Here is a 24,109-nt window from a genome sequence, read left to right on the forward strand (position 1 = left end):
CAGACTATGCCTCGGCACTCCCAGGCACAGAAGCTAGGACCTTGGACTCTTTTAGAAGGAAGATGTTCCAGGCCTGTATACAGTCTCACCAGCTACTTACAAGCATGTACTTGCGAGACTTGGTGAGCAAATTGCAAGACTTGGCTGACTCTTTCCCATCGGAGCAGGCCGAGTCAGGGCACCAGTTGGCCAAGCAGCAGCAGGCATGTTGTAAGTTCTTGGCTAGGGGCGCCTATAACACCTTTGACATGGCTCCCAGTACGACTCTCATGGTTGTGTGTTTCTGACTTGGAACCTTTGGTTCCACAGAGGTTGGCGGATCCTCATGCTGGGGGGGATAACTTTTTTTGGAGAAGGTTGAGGAGGTCACTGACCAAATCAAGAAACACACTGATAGCATCTCTTTTCTCTCCCGCCGGACGCCTTCTGCATCTGACTCCTTATCTAGGAGGTCTTTTGGAGTCATTCCGTGTCAAGTGGACCAATTTTAAAGGTCGTCCCCACCACACCATCTCAGATTTTGATGAAATTTGGTACATAGTTTCTTTATGATATAAAACTAAGCTGTGCAAACTTTTAGTTCAAAAGACTGAAAATTGGAGGTTCTAGGGGACCTCAAGTAAAGGGTTGCAAAATGTCGCCTGAGCAAAAATGACATTTTGGGCCAACTTCCAGAAGCTGTAAAACTGGAAGTTTTAGTAGTACAAAGGGGATATTTGGAGAACCTGCACTACTTTTAGGGCTTAATGAACTGGCAAAACCCCATATTCCTAGTCCTCTTACATTTTGAATGGTTTAGGCTCAAACTTTGCCAAAACGGCAAAAATCAATTTACAGCTATGTTGAGGCTGCTGTAGTTTCTAAACTAGTTGGCCTTTCAGGTTGATTTTTGGTAGGTGTACTAAATGCACGGCTGTAATGAGGAATTCCATATTCTTTCTAATGGTGCTAAAAGAATATTCTTTCTTTTAGCACCATTAGAAAGAGCAGATTTCTTTCTATCACAATATGTAGTTTTCAATTTGGAGTCTCTCCATATAAGGATTGCAAAAAAAGTGTTTTTTGGCCAGTATTGTTGAATGATAGATGAAACGGATATAGGGCCCATCGATGTTTCTAATTGCTGTATAAGTCACTCAGTTGCTTTAAGCATGCCTTGGTCCACGGTGGCTACGCCACTACCAATTCAATAGGAAGTGGCAACCTCATCGCCAAGAGGTCACGCCCGATAGCCAGGCAAGTCCAGCCACTTGGCACAGGTTCCCAAGCCTGAAGGTGGGCATCTTACTTGAGGTTCCCAAGCCTCATTTGGTTGTCTTTGCCTAGTTTCTCAAGCCTAATGGGGGTGTCTTAATGGTTCCCAAGTAAAACCTCAGTGCTGAAGTGACAAGAATTTTTCACTGATAAGTTTCACTGCTGTTTCTGGAAATGTATACTGTCGTCCAAGTGCTGTAGTTGCTGGTACTGGAAGAACTGCTAGAATATGCTGTTCAGAAATCCAACAAGAATCTCTTCTGCTAGGCCAATGAAATGATCGTGCAGGCCCGCATGGATGCATAAAGTTGACCAAGGCATCATGTTCTTCAAATGATGTGTCACAGACATTGCCAATCCACCATTTGTTGTCATAAACACAGGCAACATACTGCCCAGGCTGAAGTTGAGACACATTTATGCCAGGTACACTCACTGGGTCATCTGACTGACAAAGTTTGACAACAAATGAGGAGGAATCATTTGACACTCTACTGACTGAAATTTGGTTCAAGTCAATGGGAATAAACTGGTGATTTTCACGAGTTCCAGCAACTGTGGAAGCTTTACTGAATCTTTCCTCTTGTGCAGATCTTGAAGATTCAGTTTCATCCTTGGAAACAAAAATGAACTTGATTTTATTTATTTTTTGATCACAAAATTCAAACAAGCCTTGTGCTGTGAGAATTTGGCTATTTTTAGGTCGTTACAAACTAGCCTGAGCAGCTAGTTGCTTTGTTGTACCACCTATGGCATCACATGGTGACTTGCCATGGCTTGTGCCAAAGAAATTCCACTATGCACTTATTCCAAATTCTGTTTGATGATAGCACAAGTTGGCAAAGTTTTTGAAGTTCTTGTATTGTGCAGCTGAGCCATCACTAAAGTATGTTACATATTTTATTTCTCCAATTTTGCTTTTCAAGAACGCGATTAATTTTTCCAAGAATGCATCTACAGCAACTGCATCATGCCGCAAGCTGTCACTTATTATGCAAACACTTATGCACTGAATTTCACTTGAAGCATCACGGAAGTACACAACAAATGGATGCAGTGTAGCTTGACTGTTTTCCCAGTGGAAACCTCGAACAGCATCTTGGACAATAAAGGAGCAGTTTTCAGCAAAGTCCAAGAGAACAACAATTTCACAAGGATTTAGGTTTTCTTTAACAGTTTTTAAGTATTGTGTCTGATGTTTGGAAATGTAATGGTGAATTGACAGGTTTGAAACTTTCAATGCAAGCTCAGATACAAAATCATCAACATACATCTGTTTGGTCTCCAGTGTGGTGCGATCTGTATGAACCCACTGCTTAAACTCGATTGTTTCACCTGGGTCAGCATCACTGGACACTTCTGTCAGGTAATTTTCAAGCACATCTTTACCTGGACATATTTCACACCTGTGAAGCATGCATTCTTTGCATTCCAAATTGCACACAGTTTTAGCCATCAGTGCTTTGTAATCTTCGTTCAGCAGATGGCTTCCAGCAAGCATAAGCTTCACATTTTGATGAATGACACAAACACACACTGAATGCATACCAGATGAGCCAACAGTGACACACCATTTTGGCCTTAGCTCACAAAATTTGGAAAAACCCACTTCTGGTCCATTTCGAGTATGATATGCAACATACATTTCTTTTAGATTGCTAAGCAGCAAGCGCTTTTGCATTTGAATTTTTTCAGTGCCAGTTCTGACAGAGACAAAATCTTTTTTCCCTGGGCACAGTCTACTGAATTCATCATCTTCAAAAATGCCAAGAATTTATTTTTCTGTTTCTTCTGGGAAAACTTTACCTTTCTTGTCTGGTTTTGCCAGAATTCCACAAACTGATTTCAGATTTCTTGCTTTTTTAACCATTCTAGTTGAAACCATGAATTCTGAGGCAGTTCTTTCAATAGACCAGCTGTTTGGTGCTAAAGTTAGTATTTGCAGTTTTTCTGCATGATTTGCTGAAACGGACTGTTTTTCAAATCGTTTAGCAGGTCATCATAATCAGAACATTTGTCACATTTCTGACTGGTAGAAGGTTGAGTTTCAAACTCATTTAGGTCTAAGCCACCAGCAACTGCAAGATGATGACTCAAAGTATTTTTCACTCGCCTGATTTTGCGCTTGGTGTAGCCTCGTACATCACGCTTGCTGACTTTTTTGAACTTTAATGGAGAAATACCAAGAGATGTCAAACTTGTGTGCAACTTGCCAGAAATGTCACTGTGTTCATCATCTGCTGTTGTTGATGATGATAAAGAATCAGCAGCTCTGTTACTGACGTCTTTTCGACAAGATGGACATAGTTTCTGACCCGGCACAAATATTTTGCTTGTTAAGGCCTTTAGCTGGGCTGCTAGTGTGTCATCCAGCACTCTTAAGCCCCTTTTTGCATTATGACCACCTTTGGAAAATGGGTTACAGCAGGTTCTTTGCAAAAATTCAAACTTTTTCAACAGTAAGGATTCATGATGAAGGCAAATAGTTGATCCAGCATCGAAAAGTTGACCAGAACGCTCTTGTAACAACTTCTGTTGATCAGGCAGAAGCTCTTCAATTAATTTCAAACCTTTATTTTTATTGTATGTCAGTAAATGACACTCTGATGTACTTGAACAGCCAACTGAGCAAAGTGGAAATTCATCTGATCTTTCTGGATCCATTGATGACCATTAGCATCAGTTCAACAAACGCATTTATTCTTGCAATCAGGTTTTCAATGGGTAAAATTTTACTTCAGTCTAAAGTGATTAATATCTTCATTTGTGGCATTTAATTCAATATAAATGAGCCTATCGGTGCAGGTGCGAGTTTCTTCAACAAGAAGTATGTATACAATGGTTTCCACCCTGTTTTTTAGTTTACTTGAACACAGTTTTATAACATAAAGTTTAAAGAAAACTTCTTTAGCCAGTTAGACTTGGCCAATTATGATTGGTGAACCCTGTTGCAAGGCAGAATTGTTTCATTGCTCAATTGTATGCTTCTGGTACCTCCTGGCTCCTGAGTGTCTGTTGCTAGGCTTACTTTGATGCCTACAGTTCACTAAGAGGTCAAACTGTAGCAAGGATGAAGAAACACCAGCAACAGACACTCAGACACCTTGCAACAGGGTCCACCAATCATAATTGGCCAAGTCGGTCATCCTAACTGACTGCAGTTTTCTTTAAACCTGTTATGAAACCTGGCCTCATCCTTCCACATCCTAAAAAACATTCCTGTTTTTTAGTTTTCTTGAATACAGTTTTATAACATAATGTGTTCTTTATTTTAAAAAATTGGTGCTTTTTGAAAGAAGAATCACTTTTACTACACTTGTATCAAGGGTGTAGTGAAGAAATCACAGGCTGCTGCCCGCAAACATTTGAGGGCATTTTTGCAATCCTTATATGAAGAGACTCCAAAATGAAAACTACATATTCTGATAGAAGGAAATCTGCTCTTTCTAATGGTGCTAAAAGAAAGAATATTGAAGCTGTCCCACTGGAGATCAAGGGCATCAAAGATAGCCCAAAATGGGAAACAATGCTTTTTATACCAACTTTGAACGCTTATAACTTTTCAACCACTTGAAGGAAAGTGCTGCGAATTGGAATTCCTCATTACAGCCGTGCATTTAGTACACCTACCAAAAATCAACCTGAAAGGCCAACTAGATTAGAAACTACAGCAGCCTCAACATCGCTGTAAATTGATTTTTGCCGGTTGTTTTGGCAAAGTTTGAGTCTAAACCATTCAAAAAGTAAGAGGACTAGGAACATGGGGGTTTGCCAGTTCATTAAGCCCTAAAAGTAGTGCAGGTTCTCCAAATATCCCCCTTGTACTACTAAAACTTCCAGTTTTACAGCTTCTGGAAGTTGGCCCAAAATGTCATTTTTGCTCAGGCGACATTTTGCAACCCTTTACTTGAGGTCTTCTAGAACCTCCAATTTTTAGTCTTTTGAACTAAAATTTTGCACAGCTTAGTTTTTTATCATAAAGAAACTATGTACCAAATTTCATCAAAATCTGAGATGGTGAGGTGGGGACCCCTGGTCCACTTGACATGGAATGACTCTTTGGCAAGTCGAGGAGTGCCCACTACTCCCAGAGACATAGCTACACCACCTCCTCTTGCCAGCCTGCTCAGGCTCAGCCCCAGTGCACTCATTCTCATCAACAGCGTGCACCTAAGGCCCCTGCTGCTCCCCAGTCAAAGCAAGGCATGAGCATTTGACTGGCTCCAGCTGACTTGCCGGTCAGGAGGAGGTTGAAGTTTTTCCACGAAAGGTGGCCCCTAATAACCTCCGACCAGTGGGTTCTCCAAATAGTCCGTCTCGGATACGCCCTCAATTGGCATCTCTCCAATTTGTCCACCGAAAGCTCATTACGTCAGCGTACAGCACGAGCAGGTACTTGCAGAGGCACTCTCAGCCCTTCTGAAGGCCCATGTGGTCGAGCCCGTTCTACCAAGGGAAGAAGGGCTGGGATTCTATTCCAGGTACTTCCTCGTACAAAAGAAGACAAGGGGGATGTGTCCCATCTTAGACCTAAGGGTCCTGAACAAATACCTATTGGCTATGCTTTCTGGACTTAAAGAATGCGTATACTCACAGCCCGATATTTCCAGCCCACCAGAAGTATCTCCAATTTCAGCTGGGAACACATCACTACCAGTACTGTATGTTGCCTTTTGGCCTCGCGTCAGCTCCCAGGATATTTACCAAATGTCTAGCGGTAGTTACAGGGTCACTATGCAGACTGGGAATCTACGTGTTCCCTTGACGATTGGCTGGTGAAGAGCACGTCGGAGGACAGTGCTCAGGAGTCCATGAGGACTATTTGGATGCTAGAGCTATTAGGGTTCATTTTACACTACCCGAAGTCCCATCTTCACTCTACTCAGCAACTAGAATTCATTGAAGCCCTGCCTGATACACAGAAGGTTCTAGCCTTTCTTCCGGAACTGAGAGCAGACACTCAAGTTGTTCTGGCTTCTCAGGTTCGAGCCTCACAGAACGTCACGGTTTGGCAGATGTTGAGGCTGTTAGGCCACAGTGTATGTAACGCCCATGACATGCCTTCACATGAGGTCAGCCCAATGGACTCTGGCTTCTCAGTGGTGTCAAGCCATGGGAAGTCTGGAAGATGTAATCCTAGTGTCCCCTGAGCTTGTTTGCTCTGTTCTGTGGTGGACCACTCGATCCAATTTGACTCTGGGACTTCCATGCCAAATTCCTCAGCAGCAAAAAGTGCCGATGACAGATGTATCTCTCCTGGGGGAGCTCATGTGGACAGCAGGCCTTATATTCCTGTCTCCCCTTGCAGTTGTCTCCTATTATTTTATTTTTTTATGCTGTAGTATATAACTGTGGTAACTGCATTCTTATAGCGGGTGGGAAGGCACTTGCACATGCATAGTGGCGCGGCTCCCTTGCTCCACAAAGCTCTGCTTTTTAGCTTGTTACAAGCTCCGGACCATGCAACACAGGATCATGTTACCCAATTGTGAGAATATAAGGCCTGCTCTTTTCGGAGAATACCTGCTACGATAGGAGCTGACTTTTCAGAATTATTGGGGATGCCAAGTCGAATGCAAATAACCTCTCCCTGGACACATACAAGGAATTCTCTCAATATTGGGGGTGCTCAAGCACTCACAGAGCCATCTCCTATGCCTGCTACAGGTAAGTATCTTCGCTTATCCGAAGCAAAACCTTTAAATACATGATGTTAAGCTATGCTTCATCTGTAAGGAAAAAGGGTTGTGATCTAAACAGTTGTTTCTTTAAGTACATATTTTCGTCTTCAAAAATAGTTATTAGTGCTATAGTATTTACCATTTCTCCTTTTTGTCAGAAAAGAGTGCAGCGATCTCTAAACCTCTATTAAAGTATTTCTCTCTCTCTGCTGAAAAGCTGCAAAAGCCTGAGTTAATTATTTATTCTCTCTCCACCCCCCTTTATTCATTTAACTTTACCATGCTTTCGGAACACCAAGTCACTGCTCCCTCACACTAGTGCTCCACAGAAAAGTCTACTACAAAATATTAGCTTACAAAATAATTATGGAATCTTAAGCCAAGTCTGCCGAGTCGACACCCAAAAACGCCAGGCTTACAGTAAAAACATGAGCAAGCCTTCACGCTACTCACATTTTTACGGCTCTACAGGTGCAAGAAACCCCGTCGGCCAAATCCTATGTGCAGTGCAGCACCTCCCACCCCCCATCGCGCAAACATACACAACCCGTTTGGCCTTCCGAACAAGTTGTTTTCTGGCTGCTGCCTGCCGGCCCAGCTCATCTCCACCTCCAGCGGCAGCTATTATTGTTTCAGGAGGACAGGGCGGGGAAGAGAAGCCCGGGCTCTGTGCGACACCTTCCTCTCCCGCCCCCAGAGCCGCGCGTTCCCGGGGAGGAGGGTCTGCACGGTCGGTCAGCCGCAATCCACCCCCCCGCCTCCCGAGAGTGGGGCGGCGGCGCTGTCGCTGCTATGTCTGAGGTGGATGCGGGCAGCGGCGGAGCTTCGCAGGGATCCCCGGCTGTACCGGCGGCTGCAGCTTGCGCTCCGGCCCGCGGCGCTGAGAGTCCCGGGGGTGGCGGTGGGGCTGGCTCGGCCCGCAGCGCAGCCAAGAAGGCGCAGCTCCGCTCCGCCCCCCGGCCCAAGAAACTGGAGAAACTCGGCGTGTACTCCGCCTGCAAGGTAAGCGAACAATAGTAGCTAACGCTGTAATAATGGGCGCCCGTCGCGAGGAGAAGAATGGCGACCAAACGCAACAATTGCTAAGTAGGCGCTGCTAGCTGTCTTGAAAAGAAGCGCGCGCGAGCCGTGCAAGGGTTCGATCCGCAGAATTGCATGGAGCGCGCGCTTCTTCCCATCCCCACAGATGTTATAAAACGTTGTATTTTGTAAACCAGGCTCGCGGCTTAGCGTGATCGTAGTTGTAGAAATGTGTTAATTATAGCTGTAGTGGCACGCGCATCGAGCTGCGTGCTTGCCTCCTGGAAATATGGAGGGCAGAGGCTCTTTGGTGTGAATGGGAATGTGCTGCTGGGGAGGCGGTGGATAAAAAGCTGCCTATCTCACTTCTGCTATTATTGGGAGTAGCCGGGATGGGGCAGCCTGTGTGCTGCTTTGTCTTTCCGTGGCTCTGGCATTTGCTGCTGGCTTCAGCTCCTTTGTTGTGACAGCTGTGATGGAGGCGGGCCACACGAATATTGTCTGAATCCTCCCCTCAGCGCGGCTGCTGTGCGCTCTCGCCTTTTTAGCACACGCCACTGTGACTGGAGAAAAAAAAACCCAGAAGTTACAACATTTTTTTTTTCTTTTTACGCTCCCTCCTGTTTTCTAGACAGAGGATACGTACGGGTTAGAGTTGAAAAATCTGCAGCCACTTTTTATATCTAACTATGCCCATGAACTTCTGTACTCTAAGACTTCTTGTTCTGAAACAAATAAAACGTTTGAAATTCGATTTTAAAACAACACTTTCCGCGAGACACGTCTGCCTCGTCCCTATCGAATTTTGTGTGAGGATTGTTTGTTTTCGAGTTTGTAATATGTATCTGATTTGGGCGGGAACTGGCTTGTTGCATTACCAAGGCGAGAACAGATAGTTTGACATGAGAATATATTGATATTGGAGTACTCCTTTTGTTGATTATTAAAGTGTTTGTGTATTCAAAAAGATTTTGGCTGTGGAACTCCATCTGAGCACCAGTTAAAGTGGAGTCAGCTACTTTTGTTGCAGGAATTACCACTGTTGTTAGCAGAATCTGTGGTACTTCAGGAGTCAAACAGCACACACCAGAATGAGGGAGAAATCTTCTTTATTTGCCAGCAAACAAAGTAGAACATCAGCACTAAGGGGCAGATGCACTAAAGCTAAATGAGCCTTTAATGACTCTCCAACGAGGAAAATTTGATCCGTTGCATGCATCAAAGGGCTTTTACCGAGGAAGCCAGCAGCTAACGAAAACGGAATGGAGATGAGCAATTAGTGTGAAAACCCCATTGAAACGACATGCACTAACCTTTTCCGATTGCCTTTACGCAGGAAAAAGGCAGGAAAACTAACGAGAGGTCTGGACCACTTGTTAGGACAGCTCTGTGCCAGGAAAAATCATTAAGAGAAGAAATAAACAAACTTTGAGCCAATCCCAGCGCATTAGCAGAGCTAAAAGCGTTGTGATTGGTCCAAAGGACGTCAGAAAAACATAAATAAAAAAAAAAAAAAAAAAGGGTCGGGAGGGGGCAAGGGCGCTCATCAGGAGCGTCCTGTACGGACGGCCTTGCCCCCCCCCGCTGCTCCCCACTTCCGCCGCTCCCCCCACCCCGAAAAAGCAAAATTCGAGCAGCCCCTGCCCCCCTCCCTCACTACTCTCTCACCTCAGCTCCGCCTCCCGACATCCTCCGTCCTGTGCCCCGCCCCCTTTTGGGGTCGTCGCCGCCATTCCCCTGCTCCATTGGGCCCCCCTCCCTCTTACCGGGCCCGTGCAGCGCCTCTCTCCTCTGTCCGAAGGCGCTGCACAGGCAAGAAGAAAGCCTGATGCCTGCCTTCGCCCAGCTTCGATGGCGCGTCTTTCTCCTGCTGGGCCCGCCCCTTTCTGACGTCAGTAACCTACGTAGGTTACATACATACAAACACATACACACAAACACACATAAACACATAAACACCCACAAACACACACACACGCAAACACACACACACACACAAATACACACACACAAACACAGAAACACACACACAAACACATACACACACACAAACGCACACATAAACACACACACACACACATAAACACCCACAAACACACGCAAACGCACACACACACACACAAACACACACAAATGCACACACACATAAAAACACAAACACATAAAGGCAAACACACACAAACATGCACACACACACGCAAACGCACACACACATGCACAGAAACACACACACAAACACACACATAAACACACAAACACACGCAAACACACATACGCAAACACACACACACATAAACACACATACACACACACACACACATAAACACACAGAGATAAACACACACACACACAAACACACAAACGCAAACACACACACACACAAACACATACACACACAAAAACACACACATGAACACACACACAAACGCACACATAAACACACGCAAACACACGCAAACGCACACACAAACACAATCAAATGCACACACACAAATACACACACACAAATGCACACATAAAACACACAAACACACACACACACAAACACATACAAACACACATACATACATACAAACACACACACACACACACAAACAGCCTCGACGGTGCACCTCTAAGTGCCCCCCGCCGCATCGCCACAACAACCTGTGCAACGGGGCATCAGAAAGCCCCTACCCCCCTTCCATCCTCGCCGCATCACCCAACCCCTCCCCCGCCGCTTCACCAAGCCCCCCCCCCAGCGACCGCCTCGCCACCCGCGACCGCTAATACAAACTCTGTCCGGCGGCCTGTACATAAAACAAATAAACAAAAAACAACCTCCTAAAACGCACCTCCGTGGAGAACCATCTCACATTGGCTGACGTCTCTGCAGCCGCTTCCTCCTCTCCCCTCAACGTCAGTGCCCCTGCCGGAAGACCCTGTAGAAATGGCGAGGAGGAGCGCATGCTGAGACTTCAGCCAATGTGAGATGCTTCTCAACGGAGGTGCGTTTTAGGAGGATTTTTTTTTTTTTTGGTTTCCTTTATGTACGAGCTGCTGCTGCTGAATAGCAGAAGCAGCCGCCGGACACAGTTTGTGGGGAGGGGTTGATGGGGGGAGGGGCTTGGTGATGTGCCACGGTGGGGGGGTCGGGTGATGCGCGAAGGAGGGTACAAGGGGCTTTCTTTGGGTGCTGCGCTGGCTGGGGGGGAAGGGGGGTCTCGCTGGACATGGGTGGCTGGAAGGAAGCGAGGGGAGGGGAGGGTCGCTGCACATGGGTGGCTGCGGGGGGGGGGGCAGGGAACCGGGAGATAGGGATGGGGCTCCACACACCACATGGGTGCCTGCAAGGGGGACAGGGGTTACAGGACGGACACTGCAGGGCGGGCAGGGGGACAGAAGGGTTGGTGGTCATCAGGGGGGACAGGTGGGTTGATGGACATGGCTGGCCACAGGGGAGGAACAGGGAAAAAGGAGAGGAGTGTCCTCAGACATGGGTGGCAGCACAGGAGAGGAGGGTCGCTGGACATGGGTAGCTGCAGGGGGACAGAAGGGTCACTGGACATGGCTGGCTGCAGGGGGGACAGGAGAGAGAGGAGGGATGCTGCACATGCGTGCCTGCAGGGGGACAGGAGGGATGCTAAGGGGGGGGGGCCTGAGACCACATGGGTGGCTGCAGGGGGAGCAGGGGAGACAGGAAGGACGCAGCAGGGGGAGAGGAGGGTTGATGGGCATGGGTGGCTGCAGGGGGATGCTGGACACGGGTGGCTGCATGGGGAACACGGGGAGAGGAGGGTCGCTGCACATGCCTGGCTGCAAGGGGGCAGGGGAGAGGGAGGGGGTGAGGGGGTTCCTCACACCACACATGCAGTCACTCATTCTCTGTCTGCCACATACACTCTCACTCACACACTCACTGTCTTTGTCCCTCTCTCTCACACAGTGTCACACAGAAACACAAACACTGTCTCTCACACACTCTCTCTCTCGCACAAACACATACACTCTGTCTCTCTCTCTCTCACATTCTCTCTCTGACACACACGCTCCATCTCTCACATACGCTCTTTCTGAAACATCACTCCAAGGAAAACCTTGCTAGCGCCCGTTTCATTTCTAACAGAAACGGGCCTTTTTTACTAGTATAATATAAAAACAAATAACCAGAAACAGCATTGGTATTAATCTTTCATTCTCCGAGGACAAGCAGGCTGATTGTTTTCACTGATGGGTGACGTCCACGGCAGCCCCTCCAATCGGAAACTTCACTAGCAAAGGACTTTGCTAGTCCTCGCGCGCCCATGCGCACCGCGCATGCGCGGCCGTCTTCCCGCCCGAACCGGCTCGTGTTCGTCAGTCTTCTTTTGTCCGCGCTCGGTAAGGTCGTGTTTGCGCCGTTCGCGCCCCTTAAGTTGACCCTCGCGCGTCTTTTTGACTTTTCGCTTCTTTAAAAAAAAAAAAAAGGATTTCGGAGAAAGGCCTTTCGGTCTTTTTCCCCTTCCCGTATTTCCAGTTTTTGCCCCGGTAAGTTTCCTTTCGTTTTCGGGGTAGGCCCTTTTGAGGCCTCGGGTCGAGTTTTTTCTCTCCCTCTTTTTGGTGCCTTACCGCAATTACGAGTTTTGATTTCGCCGGCGTGTTTTTTCCGCCCATGTCATCGAAGTCTCCCAGCGGCTTCAAGAAGTGCACTCAGTGCGCCCGGGTAATTTCGCTCACTGATAGGCACGCGTCGTGTCTTCAGTGTCTGGGGGCTGGGCACCGCCCGCAGGCCTGTAGTCTTTGCGCCCTTTTACAAAAAAGGACTCAGCGAGATTGGCCCAGTGGAACGTGTTGTTCTCGGGCTCTTCGTCGGCAACAGCACCGGGAGTATCGAGTGCATCGACGTCGACAGCATCAAGACCTCCCACCTCGGCGGCGACTGTATCGATTCCATCGAGGCATCGACCCTCTACATCGTCGGTACCGAGACATCGGAAGGCTGTGTCGGCGTCGGTGGTACCGGGACCTCCACTAGTGCTGATGTCGTCGGACGGTGGTGCTTCGACTGGAGTGCAGGTGAGGGCTGTCCATTCCCCTGCTGGTGGCGGTGAGCCTTCGGGTGGGTCTCCCCCTACCCTGAGGGCTCCTGCGGTACAGCCCCCCCCCCGAGACCGACCTTCTTCGGCCTCGGCCCCGAGGAAGCGACGGTTGGATTCTACGTCCTCCTCGTCGGTACCGGGAAGTTCCGGTGACATGCTTCGTTTGAAAAAATCAAAGAAGCATTGACACTGGTCTCCTTCCCGCATCGGTACCAAGAGCTCTGGGTCGCCGAGGGAGTCGGCACCCAGTAGGCATCGGCACCGGGAGGACCGCTCACCCTCTGTTCAGGAGGTGTCGTTGCGCTCCACCTTGGACAGCCCGGAACAGCCTCAACGCCCGGAACAGACTCTGACTTCGACGCCTGCATCGGCTTCCATGTCTTTCTCCACAGCCGCCCTGCACGAGAGTCTCCGGGCCGTTCTCCCAGAGATCCTGGGAGAGCTGTTGCGCCCTTCCCCTCCGGTACCGGGGGTGCTTGCGCCTCCGGTACCGTCGAGTGAGGCGCCGGCTGGCCCCTTGCCCGGGGTGAGGTCTCCGACCGACTGCGGTCGCCTCCTAGGAAGGCTCCCCGACGACGTCGGCGGAGGGAGCTTCGCCGGTGCGGGCGAGGGAGTCTACCTCTCGACGCTCACACCGTGGCCGTGTTTCCACGGAGTCGAGCCGGGCACGGCTTCAGACACAGGTTCGTGAACGTCTGATACCGATGGTGAGGCCTCGTGGGAGGAGGAGGAGGACATCAGATATTTCTCTGACGAGGAGTCTGATGGCCTTCCTTCGGATCCCACTCCCTCCCCTGAAAGGCAGCTTTCTCCTCCCGAGAGTCTGTCTTTTGCGGCCTTTGTCCGGGAGATGTCTACGGCCATCCCCTTCCCGGTGGTTGTGGAGGACGAGCCCAGGGCTGAAATGTTTGAGCTCCTGGACTATCCTTCTCCACCTAACGACGCGTCCACAGTACCCATGCATCATGTCCTAAAAAAGACATTGCTGGCGAACTGGACCAAGCCTCTAAGTAATCCCCACATTCCCAAGAAGATCGAGTCCCAGTACCGGATCCATGGGGACCCAGAGCTGATGCGCACTCAGTTGCCTCACGACTCTGGAGTTGTGGGTTTGGCCCTAAACAAGGCTAAGAGTTCTAGGGAGCATGCTTTGGCGCCCCCGGGCAAAGACTCTAGAACCTTAGACTCCTTTGGGAGGAAGGCCTACCATTCCTCTATGCTCGTGGCCAAAATTCAGTCTTACCAGCTCTACACGAGCATACACATGCGGAACAATGTGCGGCAGTTGGTGGGCTTGGTGGACAAGCTCCCTCCTGAGCAAGCCAAGCCATTTCAGGAGGTGGTCAGGCAGCTGAAGGCGTGCAGAAAATTCCTGGCCAGAGGGGTATATGATACCTTTGATGTTGCGTCCAGGGCTGCTGCTCAAGGTGTGGTGATGCGCAGACTCTCATGGCTGCGTGCCTCCGACCTGGAGAATAGGATCCAGCAGCGGATTGCGGACTCGCCTTGCCGTGCGGACAATATTTTTGGAGAGAAGGTCGAACAGGTGGTAGAACAGCTCCACCAGCGGGATACCGCTTTCGACAAGTTCTCACGCCGGCAGCCTTCAGCTTCTACCTCCACAGGTAGACGTTTTTATGGGGGAAGGAAGACTGTTCCCTACTCTTCTGGTAAGCGTAGGTACAATCCTCCTTCTCGACAGCCTGCGGCCCAGGCTAAGCCCCAGCGCTCGCTCTCGTCAGCAGCGTGCGCCTCAGCAAGGCCCCTCGGCTCCCCAGCAAAAGCAAAGGGCGAGCTTTTGACTGGCTCCAGCAGAGCATAGCCGACATCAACGTGTCAGTGCCGGGCGATCTGCCGGTCGGGGGGAGGTTGAAAGTTTTTCACCAAAGGTGGCCTCTCATAACCTCCGATCAGTGGGTTCTCCAAATAGTCCGGCAAGGATACACCCTCAATTTGGAATCCAAACCTCCAAATTGCCCACCGGGAGCTCAGTCTTACAGCTTCCAGCACAAGCAGGTACTTGCAGAGGAACTCTCTGCCCTTCTCAGCGCCAATGCGGTCGAGCCCGTGCCATCCGGGCAAGAAGGGCTGGGATTCTATTTCAGGTACTTCCTTGTGGAAAAGAAAACACGGGGGATGCGTCCCATCCTAGACCTAAGGGCCCTGAACAAATATCTGGTCAAGGAAAAGTTCAGGATGCTTTCCCTGGGCACCCTTCTCCCCATGATTCAGGAAAACGATTGGCTATGCTCTCTGGACTTGAAGGACGCCTACACGCACATCCCGATACTGCCAGCTCACAGACAGTATCTGCTATTTCAGCTGGGCACACGTCACTTCCAGTACTGTGTGCTACCCTTTGGGCTCGCCTCTGCGCCTAGAGTGTTCACGAGGGGAAGGGAGTGCATGTGTTCCCCTATCTCGACGATTGGCTGGTGAAGAACACATCCGAGGCAGGAGCTCTACAGTCCTTGCAGATGACTATTCGACTCCTGGAACTGCTGGGGTTTGTGATAAATTTCCCAAAGTCCCATCTTCTCCCAGTACAGAGACTCGAATTCATAGGAGCTCTGCTGGAGTCTCGGACGGCTCGTGCCTATCTCTCAGAGACGAGAGCCAACAACTTGTTGTCCCTCGTCTCGCGGGTGCGAGCGTCCCAGCAGATCACAGCTCGGCAGATGTTGAGATTGTTGGGCCACATGGCCTCCACAGTTCATGTGACTCCCATGGCCCGCCTTCACATGCGATCTGCTCAATGGACCCTAGCTTCCCAGTGGTTTCAGGCTGCTGGGGATCTAGAAGACGTAATACACCTATCCACGAGTTTTCTCAAATCCCTGTATTGGTGGACGATTTGGTCCAATTTGACTGTGGGACCTTTCCAAATTCCTCAGCCACAAAAAGTGCTGAATACGGATGCGTCTCTCCTGGGGTGGGGAGCTCATGTCGATGGGCTTCACACCCAGGGAAGCTGGTCCCTCCAGGAATGAGATCTGCAGATCAGTCTCCTGGAGTTATGAGCGGTCTGGAACGCTCTGAAGGCTTTCAGAGATCGGCTGTCCCACCAAATTATCCAAATTCAGACAGACAACCAGGTTGCCATGTATTACATCAACAAGCAGGGGGGCACCGGATCTCGCCCCCTGTGTCAGGAAGCCGTCAGCATGTGACTCTGGGCTCGCCGTCATGGCATGGTGCTCCAAGCCGCATACCTGGCAGGCGTAAACAACAGTCTGGCCGACAGGTTGAGCAGGATTATGCAACCTCACGAGTGGTCGCTCAGTTCCCGAGTAGTGCGACAGATCTTCCAGGTGTGGGGCACCCCCTTGGTGGATCTCTTTGCATCTCGAGCCAACCACAAAGTCCCTCAGTTCTGTTCCAGGCTTCAGGCCCAGGGCAGACTGGCATTGGATGCCTTCCTCCTGGACTGGGGGGAAGGTCTGCTGTATGCTTATCCTCCCATACCTCTGGTGGGGAAGACTTTGTTGAAACGAGTGGAGGAGTGGCCTAGTGGTTAGGGTGGTGGACTTTGGTCCTGGGGAACTGAGGAACTGAGTTCGATTCCTGGCACAGGCAGCTCCTTGTGACTCTGGGCAAGTCACTTAACCCTCCATTGCCTGCCGTATAGAGCCTGCCATGAGTGGGAAAGCGCGGGGTACAAATGTAACAAAAAAAAAAAAACTCAAGCAAGAACGAGGCACCATGATTCTGATTGCTCTTTTTTGGCCACGTCAGATCTGGTTCCCTCTTCTTCTGGAGTTGTCCTCCGAAGAACCGTGGAGATTGGAGTGTTTTCCGACCCTCATCACACAGGACGAAGGGGCGCTTCTGCATCCCAACCACCGCTCTCTGGCTCTCACGGCCTGGATGTTGAGAGCGTAGACTTTGCCTCTTTGGGTCTGTCAGAGGGTGTCTCCCGTGTCTTGCTTGCTTCCAGGAAAGATTCCACTAAGTAGAGGAGTGGCCTAGTGGTTAGGGTGGTGGACTTTGGTCCTGGGGAACTGAGGAACTGAGTTCGATTTCCGGCACAGGCAGCTCCTTGTGACTCTGGGCAAATCACTTAACCCTCCATTGCCCCATGTAAGCCGCATTGAGTCTGCCATGAGTGGGAAAGCGCGGGGTACAAATGTAATAAAAAAAAAAGAGGAGTTACTTCTTTTTATGGAGGAGGTTTGCCGTCTGGTGTGACAGCAAGGCCTTAGATCCTCGCTCTTGTCCTACACAGACCCTGCTTGAATACCTTCTGCACTTGTCTGAGTCTGGTCTCAAGACCAACTCTGTAAGGGTTCACCTTAGCGCTATTAGTGCATACCATTACCGTGTGGAAGGTAAGCCGATCTCAGGACAGCCTTTAGTTGTTCGCTTCATGAGAGGTTTGCTTTTGTCAAAGCCCCCCGTCAAACCTTCTACAGTGTCATGGGATCTCAATGTCGTTCTCACCCAGCTGATGAAACCTCCCTTTGAGCCACTGAACTCCTGCCATGTGAAGTACTTGACCTAGAAGGTCATTTTCTTGGTGGCAGTTACTTCAGCTCGTAGAGTCAGTGAGCTTCAGGCCCTGGTAGCCCAGGCCCCTTACACCAAGTTTCATCATAATAGAGTAGTGCTCCGCACTCACCCTAAGTTCTTGCCAAAGGTTGTGTCGGAGTTCCATCTGAACCAGTCAATTGTCTTGCCAACATTCTTTCCCCGTCCTCATTCCTGCCCTGCTGAACGTCAGCTGCACACATTAGACTGCAAGAGAGCATTGACCTTCTATCTGGAGCGGACACAGCCCAACAGACAGTCCGCCCAATTGTTTGTTTCTTTTGATCCCAACAGGAGGGGAGTGGCTGTGGGGAAACACACCATATCCAATTGGCTAGCAGATTGCATTTCCTTCACTTACACCCAGGCAGGGCTGGCTCTTGAGGGTCATGTCACGGCTCATAATGTTAGAGCCATGGCAGCGTCGGTGGCCCACTTGAAGTCAGCCACTATTGAAGAGATTTGCAAAGCTGCAACGTGGTCATCTGTCCACACATTCACATCTCATTACTGCCTGCAGCAGGATACCCGACTTGACAGTCGGTTCGGGCAGTCAGTGCTTCAGAATCTGTTCAGGGTTTAGAATCCAACTCCACCCCCCTAGGCCCATGTTTGTTCTGTTCCAGGCTACACTCTCAGTTAGTTGGATAAATTGTTAGGTCAATCTCAGTGATGTCCTCGCCGTTGCGAGGCCCAATTGACCATGTTTGTTGTTTTGAGTGAGCCTGGGGGCTAGGGATACCCCATCAGTGAGAACAAGCAGCCTGCTTGTCCTCGGAGAAAGCGAATGCTACATACCTGTAGAGGGTATTCTCCGAGGACAGCAGGCTGATTGTTCTCATAAACCCGCCCGCCTCCCCTTTGGAGTTGTGTCTTCCCTTGTCTTTGTCTTGCTACATATGGGACTGACGAACACGAGCCGGTTCGGGCGGGAAGACGGCTGCGCATGCGCGGTGCGCATGGGCGCGTGAGGACTAGCAAAGGCCTTTGCTAGTGAAGTTTCCGATTGGAGGGGCTGCCGTGGACATCACCCATCAGTGAGAACAATCAGCCTGCTGTCCTCGGAGAATACCCTCTACAGGTATGTAGCATTCGATAACTCCTCTACCCCATTCCCCGAATCAGAAAGCGTGGTAAACTGCTAGCACTTTGTTTTAAGTCCTTCCTCATCCTTTGGGCACTTTAGCCCATGGAAACATGGTAAAATGCAGGGAAAAATTAATGGATGCAGCTGGAGATGGTTTTGAAAGCTCCATTAGGCGCCACCCAACTTCCTTGATACTTTCAAAGTCACACATAGCCACTTGCCTACCCCAACCTATACACTTTCACGGACATAGCCACATACATACTTTCAACCACATGTTCCCCATACACTCCACTCACAACCCACACACACTGGCTAACAGCATTCTTTAGTACATTGAAGCATTCCTTAGTACATTGATGTGATAAGTTCCCCCCCCCCCCCCCCCCCTTACTGATTTCCCTATTTTTGCATATATGTTACACTGAATGGTTTCTGATCTTTAAAGAAAATGTAATATTAGACAAAGGGAACCTGAGAAAATACATAGCAGTTTTTATGGTTATTACTTCATTTAGGACTTTTTACAAAGTCGGGCTAGTAATTCCTGCGCGGCAAATGAGAGGAAGCCCGTGAATTGAATGGGCTTCTTCTCATTTGCTGCACCTAGAATCGGTAGCATGGCTTTGTAAAAGAGGCCCTTGTTTAAGGAACAAACTTAATCCAGCATCTGAATCACCCATGTGAAAAAGTAACTGCCCCCTAAAATTAATTGGTTGCACTACCTTTAGCAGCAATAATTGCAACGAAATGCTTCGTACTACTACTACTACTTCTTAACATTTCTAGAGCGCTACTAGGGTTACGCAGCGCTGTACAAATTAACAAGGACGGTCCCTGCTCAGAAGAGCTTACAATCTAAAGGATGAAATGTCAAGTTAGGGTAGTTGAGATTTCCTGAGAAGAGGTGTAGTGATTAGGTGCCGAAGGCGACATTGAAGAGGTGGGCTTTGAGCAATGATTTGAAGATGGGTAGTGAGGGGTCCTGGCGTATGGGCTCAGGGAGTTTGTTCCAAGCATGGGGTGAGGCGAGGCAGAAAGGGCGAAGCCTAGAGTTGGCGGTGGTGGAGAAGGGTACTGAAAGGAGGGATTTGTCTTGAGAGCAGAGGTTACGGGTAGGGACGTAAGGGGAGATGAGGGTAGAGAGGTAAGGAGGGGCTGCAGATCGAGTGCATTTATAGGTGAGTAGGAGAAGCTTGAACTGTATGCGGTATCTGATCGGAAGCCAGTGAAGTGACTTGAGGAGAGGGGTGATATGAGTATATCGGTTAAGGCGGAAGATAAGATGTGCGGCAGAGTTCTGGATGGACTGAAGGGGGGATAGATGGCTAAGTGGGAGGCCGGTGAGGAGTAGGTTGCAGTAGTCAAGGCGAGAGGTAATGAGAGAGTGGATGAGAGTTCCGGTGGTGTGCTCGGAGAGGAAGGGGCGAATTTTGCTAATGTTATAGAGGAAGAAGCGACAGGTCTTGGCTATCTGCTGGATATGCGCAGAGAAGGAGAGGGAGGAGTCGAAGATGACACCGAGGTTGCGGGCAGATGAGACGGGGACGATGAGGGTGTTATCAATTGAGATAGAGAGTGAAGGGAGAGGAGAAGTGGGTTTGGGTGGGAAAACAATAAGTTCAGTCTTGGCCATGTTCAGTTTCAGGTGGCGGTTGGACATCCAGGCAGCAATGTCGGATAAGCAGGCCGATACTTTGCCATTTTCACAATGCAGCTTGTGGGGGCAGGGGCAATCCGGGATACTCCTGCTCTGGAGGCCACTCAGGGCATTTTGAAGGAAGGCCTAGAGAGGGCCTACATGAGGGGGGAAGGGGAGAGTATGTTTTCTGCCCTGGGGGGATGGGCTTGTAGGGTGAGGGTCACTGTTTCAATTCCAGCTCAGGCCAAAACTGAGTGGCGGATTTCAGCCACGGATTTGGTTTTGGTTGGCCACTAAATCTTACGCAACTCTTCTTTGCAGAACGGCTTTAATGTAGGCACATACTTAGGCTTTCTTTTTTTTTTTTTTTTTAATTTATAATTTTTATTGATAAATATGTCCAACCTTCAACAGTACAAAATATCAATCTCCAATCATTAACCCAAATAACATAGTCATCAACACTGAACATATTACATTGACTTGACATAGTTTATCATTTAGGACCCCATAACTCCCCCCCCCTCCTACCCCCCTCCCCCTCCCTGAAACCCAGCCGTCTTTCAACTTCACCGGCTTTCACAGTCCACATTTATGCGTTTCCCCGGACTGTTTAAGCCATTAACATTCCATGATCCCACCTTAATCCCTCCCATCCCCCCATCCCTCCACTCCACCCTCCCCGCCCCCCTTCTTCCCGTTCCCTCTTCCCTCCCTCCACCCCCCCCCCCCTTCCCAGTAACTGGCCCACTTGCCCTCCAGCCAGTTTTATTTCAGAGGAAGCTAGTCTTCGCCAGAGGCCTTTCGTATGTCATATATATGCCCTACAACTTTCTTAGTTCACTTCTCCACATTTCCCACTCTAGCAGAGTTCTCAACCACATAACAACCACAAGTAACACTTAACAAGTATTTCTTAATCTCCCTTATCTTTGTTACCTCCTCCCCAAATTTGTAATTTCAGTCCCATCGTTCATTCAGGTTACTTTATCCTTCTGGGGAGATCTCTGTTTCGCTCTGTCCACTTCCTCCCAATTCGAGGTACTCCTGCTGTTTCCTCCTGGGCGGTGGCCTATTGGTGATCTAGAAACTTCAGGCAAATTTGTACATCCCATCTCCGCCAAGCTTTTCCAGGCTCCTTCCGATTATAATAAACTCTGAGACTTATCTCCTTCTGTGACCTGCAGCCCAAAGGGATATAGCCATTTGTATCTCAGGCCCTCCTTCTGTAAATAGGCAGGTGACCTCTTTAAAACCACGCATCTTTGCAAAGTCAATTTTGCCAAATCTTGAAAAATTTGTGGCTTACAGCCTTTCCAGTGGAATTCTCCCAGAGTTCTAGCTGTTTTCCAGATCTTCTCTTTTACTGAGAATTATTGATAGCACACTATTATATCCCTGGGTAAATTCCCTCTTTGTGGACCCAAGCTCCTGTGTGCCCGGTCTATGTTTATAGGTTCAGTCTCACGATCTTCCCCTCCAGCGTCACCAGATTGCAAAATATATGTACTTAGCTCTTTCACCACCGCCGCTGCGTCTTTAAATTGTTCCTCCTCGGGCACTCCTTTGATGCGTAAATTACACCTCCGTGTTCTGTTCTCCAAATCTTCAATCGCTCTCTCCAGCTCTTCCCTCTGTTGTTGCCCCGTCGCAAGTCCTGCCTGGATAGTTCCAACCTCCTCTGCCAGCGCTTCTACTTTCTCCTCTGTCTCCGCCTTCCGACCTCCGATCTCCTTCACCTCGGCGTGCAATTCCGCCACTGCCGTTTGTATACTTTTTCGGGTCGCTATAAGTTCCAATTTCATTTCCTTAAACCAGCGTGAAATCTCCCTCATATTCACTGCCATATCGCCAGCCTCTGCAGCTTCAGTGTCCATGTCTGACTCTAACTCCTCGGGCGCCTTTCGCGCCTCGTGTCGAAATTCTCTGTGCCCCGCTCTGACCCGCTCCGGACTTCTCCGAGGCAAATTTATACTGTGACAACTTTTTCTTCGCTGCCATCATAGCCCCGATTGTGGCACTGCTCCGTGGTAGCGATTTTTCTGGCTCGGGGATTATATTACTTTTATTCGGACTCCAGTGGAGCTCCGTTTCTAAGCAGCCATTCTCTAGCTCCGACGTCACTTCCTCCATACTTAGGCTTTCATGCGTAAAAGTACTTGTTTCAGGTCCTGCCACAGCATCTGTGTTGGGCTCAAATCTGGATTTTGACTAGGCCAATCCAAAGTGGAGTGGAGGAGTAGCCTAGCAGTTAGTTCAGTGGACTTTGATCATGGGGAACTGGGTTTGGTTCCCACTGCAGCTCCTTCTGACTCTGGGCAAGTCACTTAACCTTCCATTTCCCTAGGTACAAATAAGTACCTGTATACCATGGCGGTAGCGAGCTAGGCGGTGCTCTAAGTTAGGACTCACATGAGGTTTTTTTCTGAGGTCGTTACTGTCGAGATGGTCATCTTAGAAGGTTTCGCTTCATCATATTTTTTTTTCCCCTTTTACTCCAGGTGAGGTCCAGTCTACATTGTTGGCTTCGGGAGTTCAATTTCACCAAAGGTACTCCTTTAGATCAGCCCTGCTGGTCTGTACTGTTGACGGATGCCTGTCTCCACAGCTGGGGAGCTCACTGTCAGAGGCAGTTTGCTCAGTCTCTGGTCTTTTCACAGGACATTATTTCAGTCAAACCTGTTTCGCACCAGAGCGATTCGTCTGGTGCTCCAGAGGTTTCTTCTTCTTTGAGAGGCCGAGCAGTTCGAGTAATCTCAGACAGTATCGCACTGGTCGCATATATCTTTTGGCAGCGAGGAATGACATCTCTGCAATTGCAGCGAAAGGCATAGCTATGGCTTCAATGGGCGGACGCTCATCTGGTGATTCTTTCAGTGGCTCATGTAGCAGGGATCCTTAATGTTCAAGCAGTTTTTTTCTCAGTCATCACATGTTCGATTTCAGACAGTGGTCTCTATCCAAAGTGGCGTTGTGGCTGTTCCTCGATTGTTGGACGTCTACCAGGATGGATCTGTTTGCCTTCGTCAGCAATGCAAAATTTCTCTGGTCTTCAGTCGGTACAAGGATTCCAAAGCGCAGGGCGTGGACTCTCTTCTTCAGTCCTGGTCAGCCTGCCTAGTGTATGTTTTTTCTCCATGGCCTCTGATAGGGCTTCTTCTTCAGAAGGTCGAGTCACGCAGGGGACGTCTGATTTTGGTGGCACTGGTCTGACCTCGAGGGGAGTGGTACGTCGGTCTTCGACGTCTTCGAGTGGACCTCTCCTTCAGCCTTCTGGTCCAGTGAGGTTTCTTCTCGCAGGGTTCTGTCGTTCATCCGGATCTGGATCGATGCTGTCTTTCGCCCTGGCTCTTGAAAGGGCTAAGCTGATTAAGGAAGGTTATTCTGCTCAACTCTTTGCTTCTATGCTTCGCTTTTTTGATTTATGTGCGCCCTTGGAGGATATTTGAGGGCTGGGGTAAAACCTTTAGCCTATTTCCTTTAAGTGCTTCGGTTCCGTAATTTTGGACTTGTTGCAGGGGCGTTTTGTCAAAGGCCTTTCTTTGGCTTCTCTTAAGGTGCAGGTCACGGTTTTTGTAGTTTTTTCATGTTCATATTCAAGGGACCTCTTTCCCTAGTCATCTGGATGTGGTGCGTTTGTTTGAGGGGGGTTAATAGCCTTCGTTTTCCCTTGCAATGTTCTTTTCCTCGTTGGGATCAGAGTTCGGTGCTTGGAGTTCTTGCTAAGCTTCCCTTCGAGCCTTTGTCGTACTGTACTTTGAAGGACTTGTCTCTGAAGACAGTATTTTTCGTAGCTGTTGTTTCGGCTAGGCGAGTTTTGGAGTTGCAGGAGCTGCCGTGT

The 24,109-nt window shown here is 49.1% G+C and overlaps 1 protein-coding gene across 3 annotated transcripts in view; it reads left to right on the forward strand.

Moving 5' to 3' along the window:
* Positions 1–7,438: 7,438 nt before the first annotated feature.
* Positions 7,439–24,109, forward strand: part of KAT2B (lysine acetyltransferase 2B) — a 341,159-nt gene continuing 324,488 nt past the window's right edge. The window contains exon 1 of one of the 3 annotated variants that reach the window (XM_030202748.1): positions 7,439–7,937. In XM_030202748.1, coding sequence (XP_030058608.1) covers positions 7,728–7,937 — 210 coding nt within the window. In that variant the 5' untranslated portion in view covers positions 7,439–7,727. The remainder of the gene's footprint in view (positions 7,938–24,109) is intronic. The other 2 variants (XM_030202756.1, XM_030202763.1) reach the window with 2 other exon arrangements.

Source organism: Microcaecilia unicolor, chromosome 1 (assembly GCF_901765095.1).
Source record: "Microcaecilia unicolor chromosome 1, aMicUni1.1, whole genome shotgun sequence".
NCBI lineage: Eukaryota > Metazoa > Chordata > Amphibia > Gymnophiona > Siphonopidae > Microcaecilia > Microcaecilia unicolor.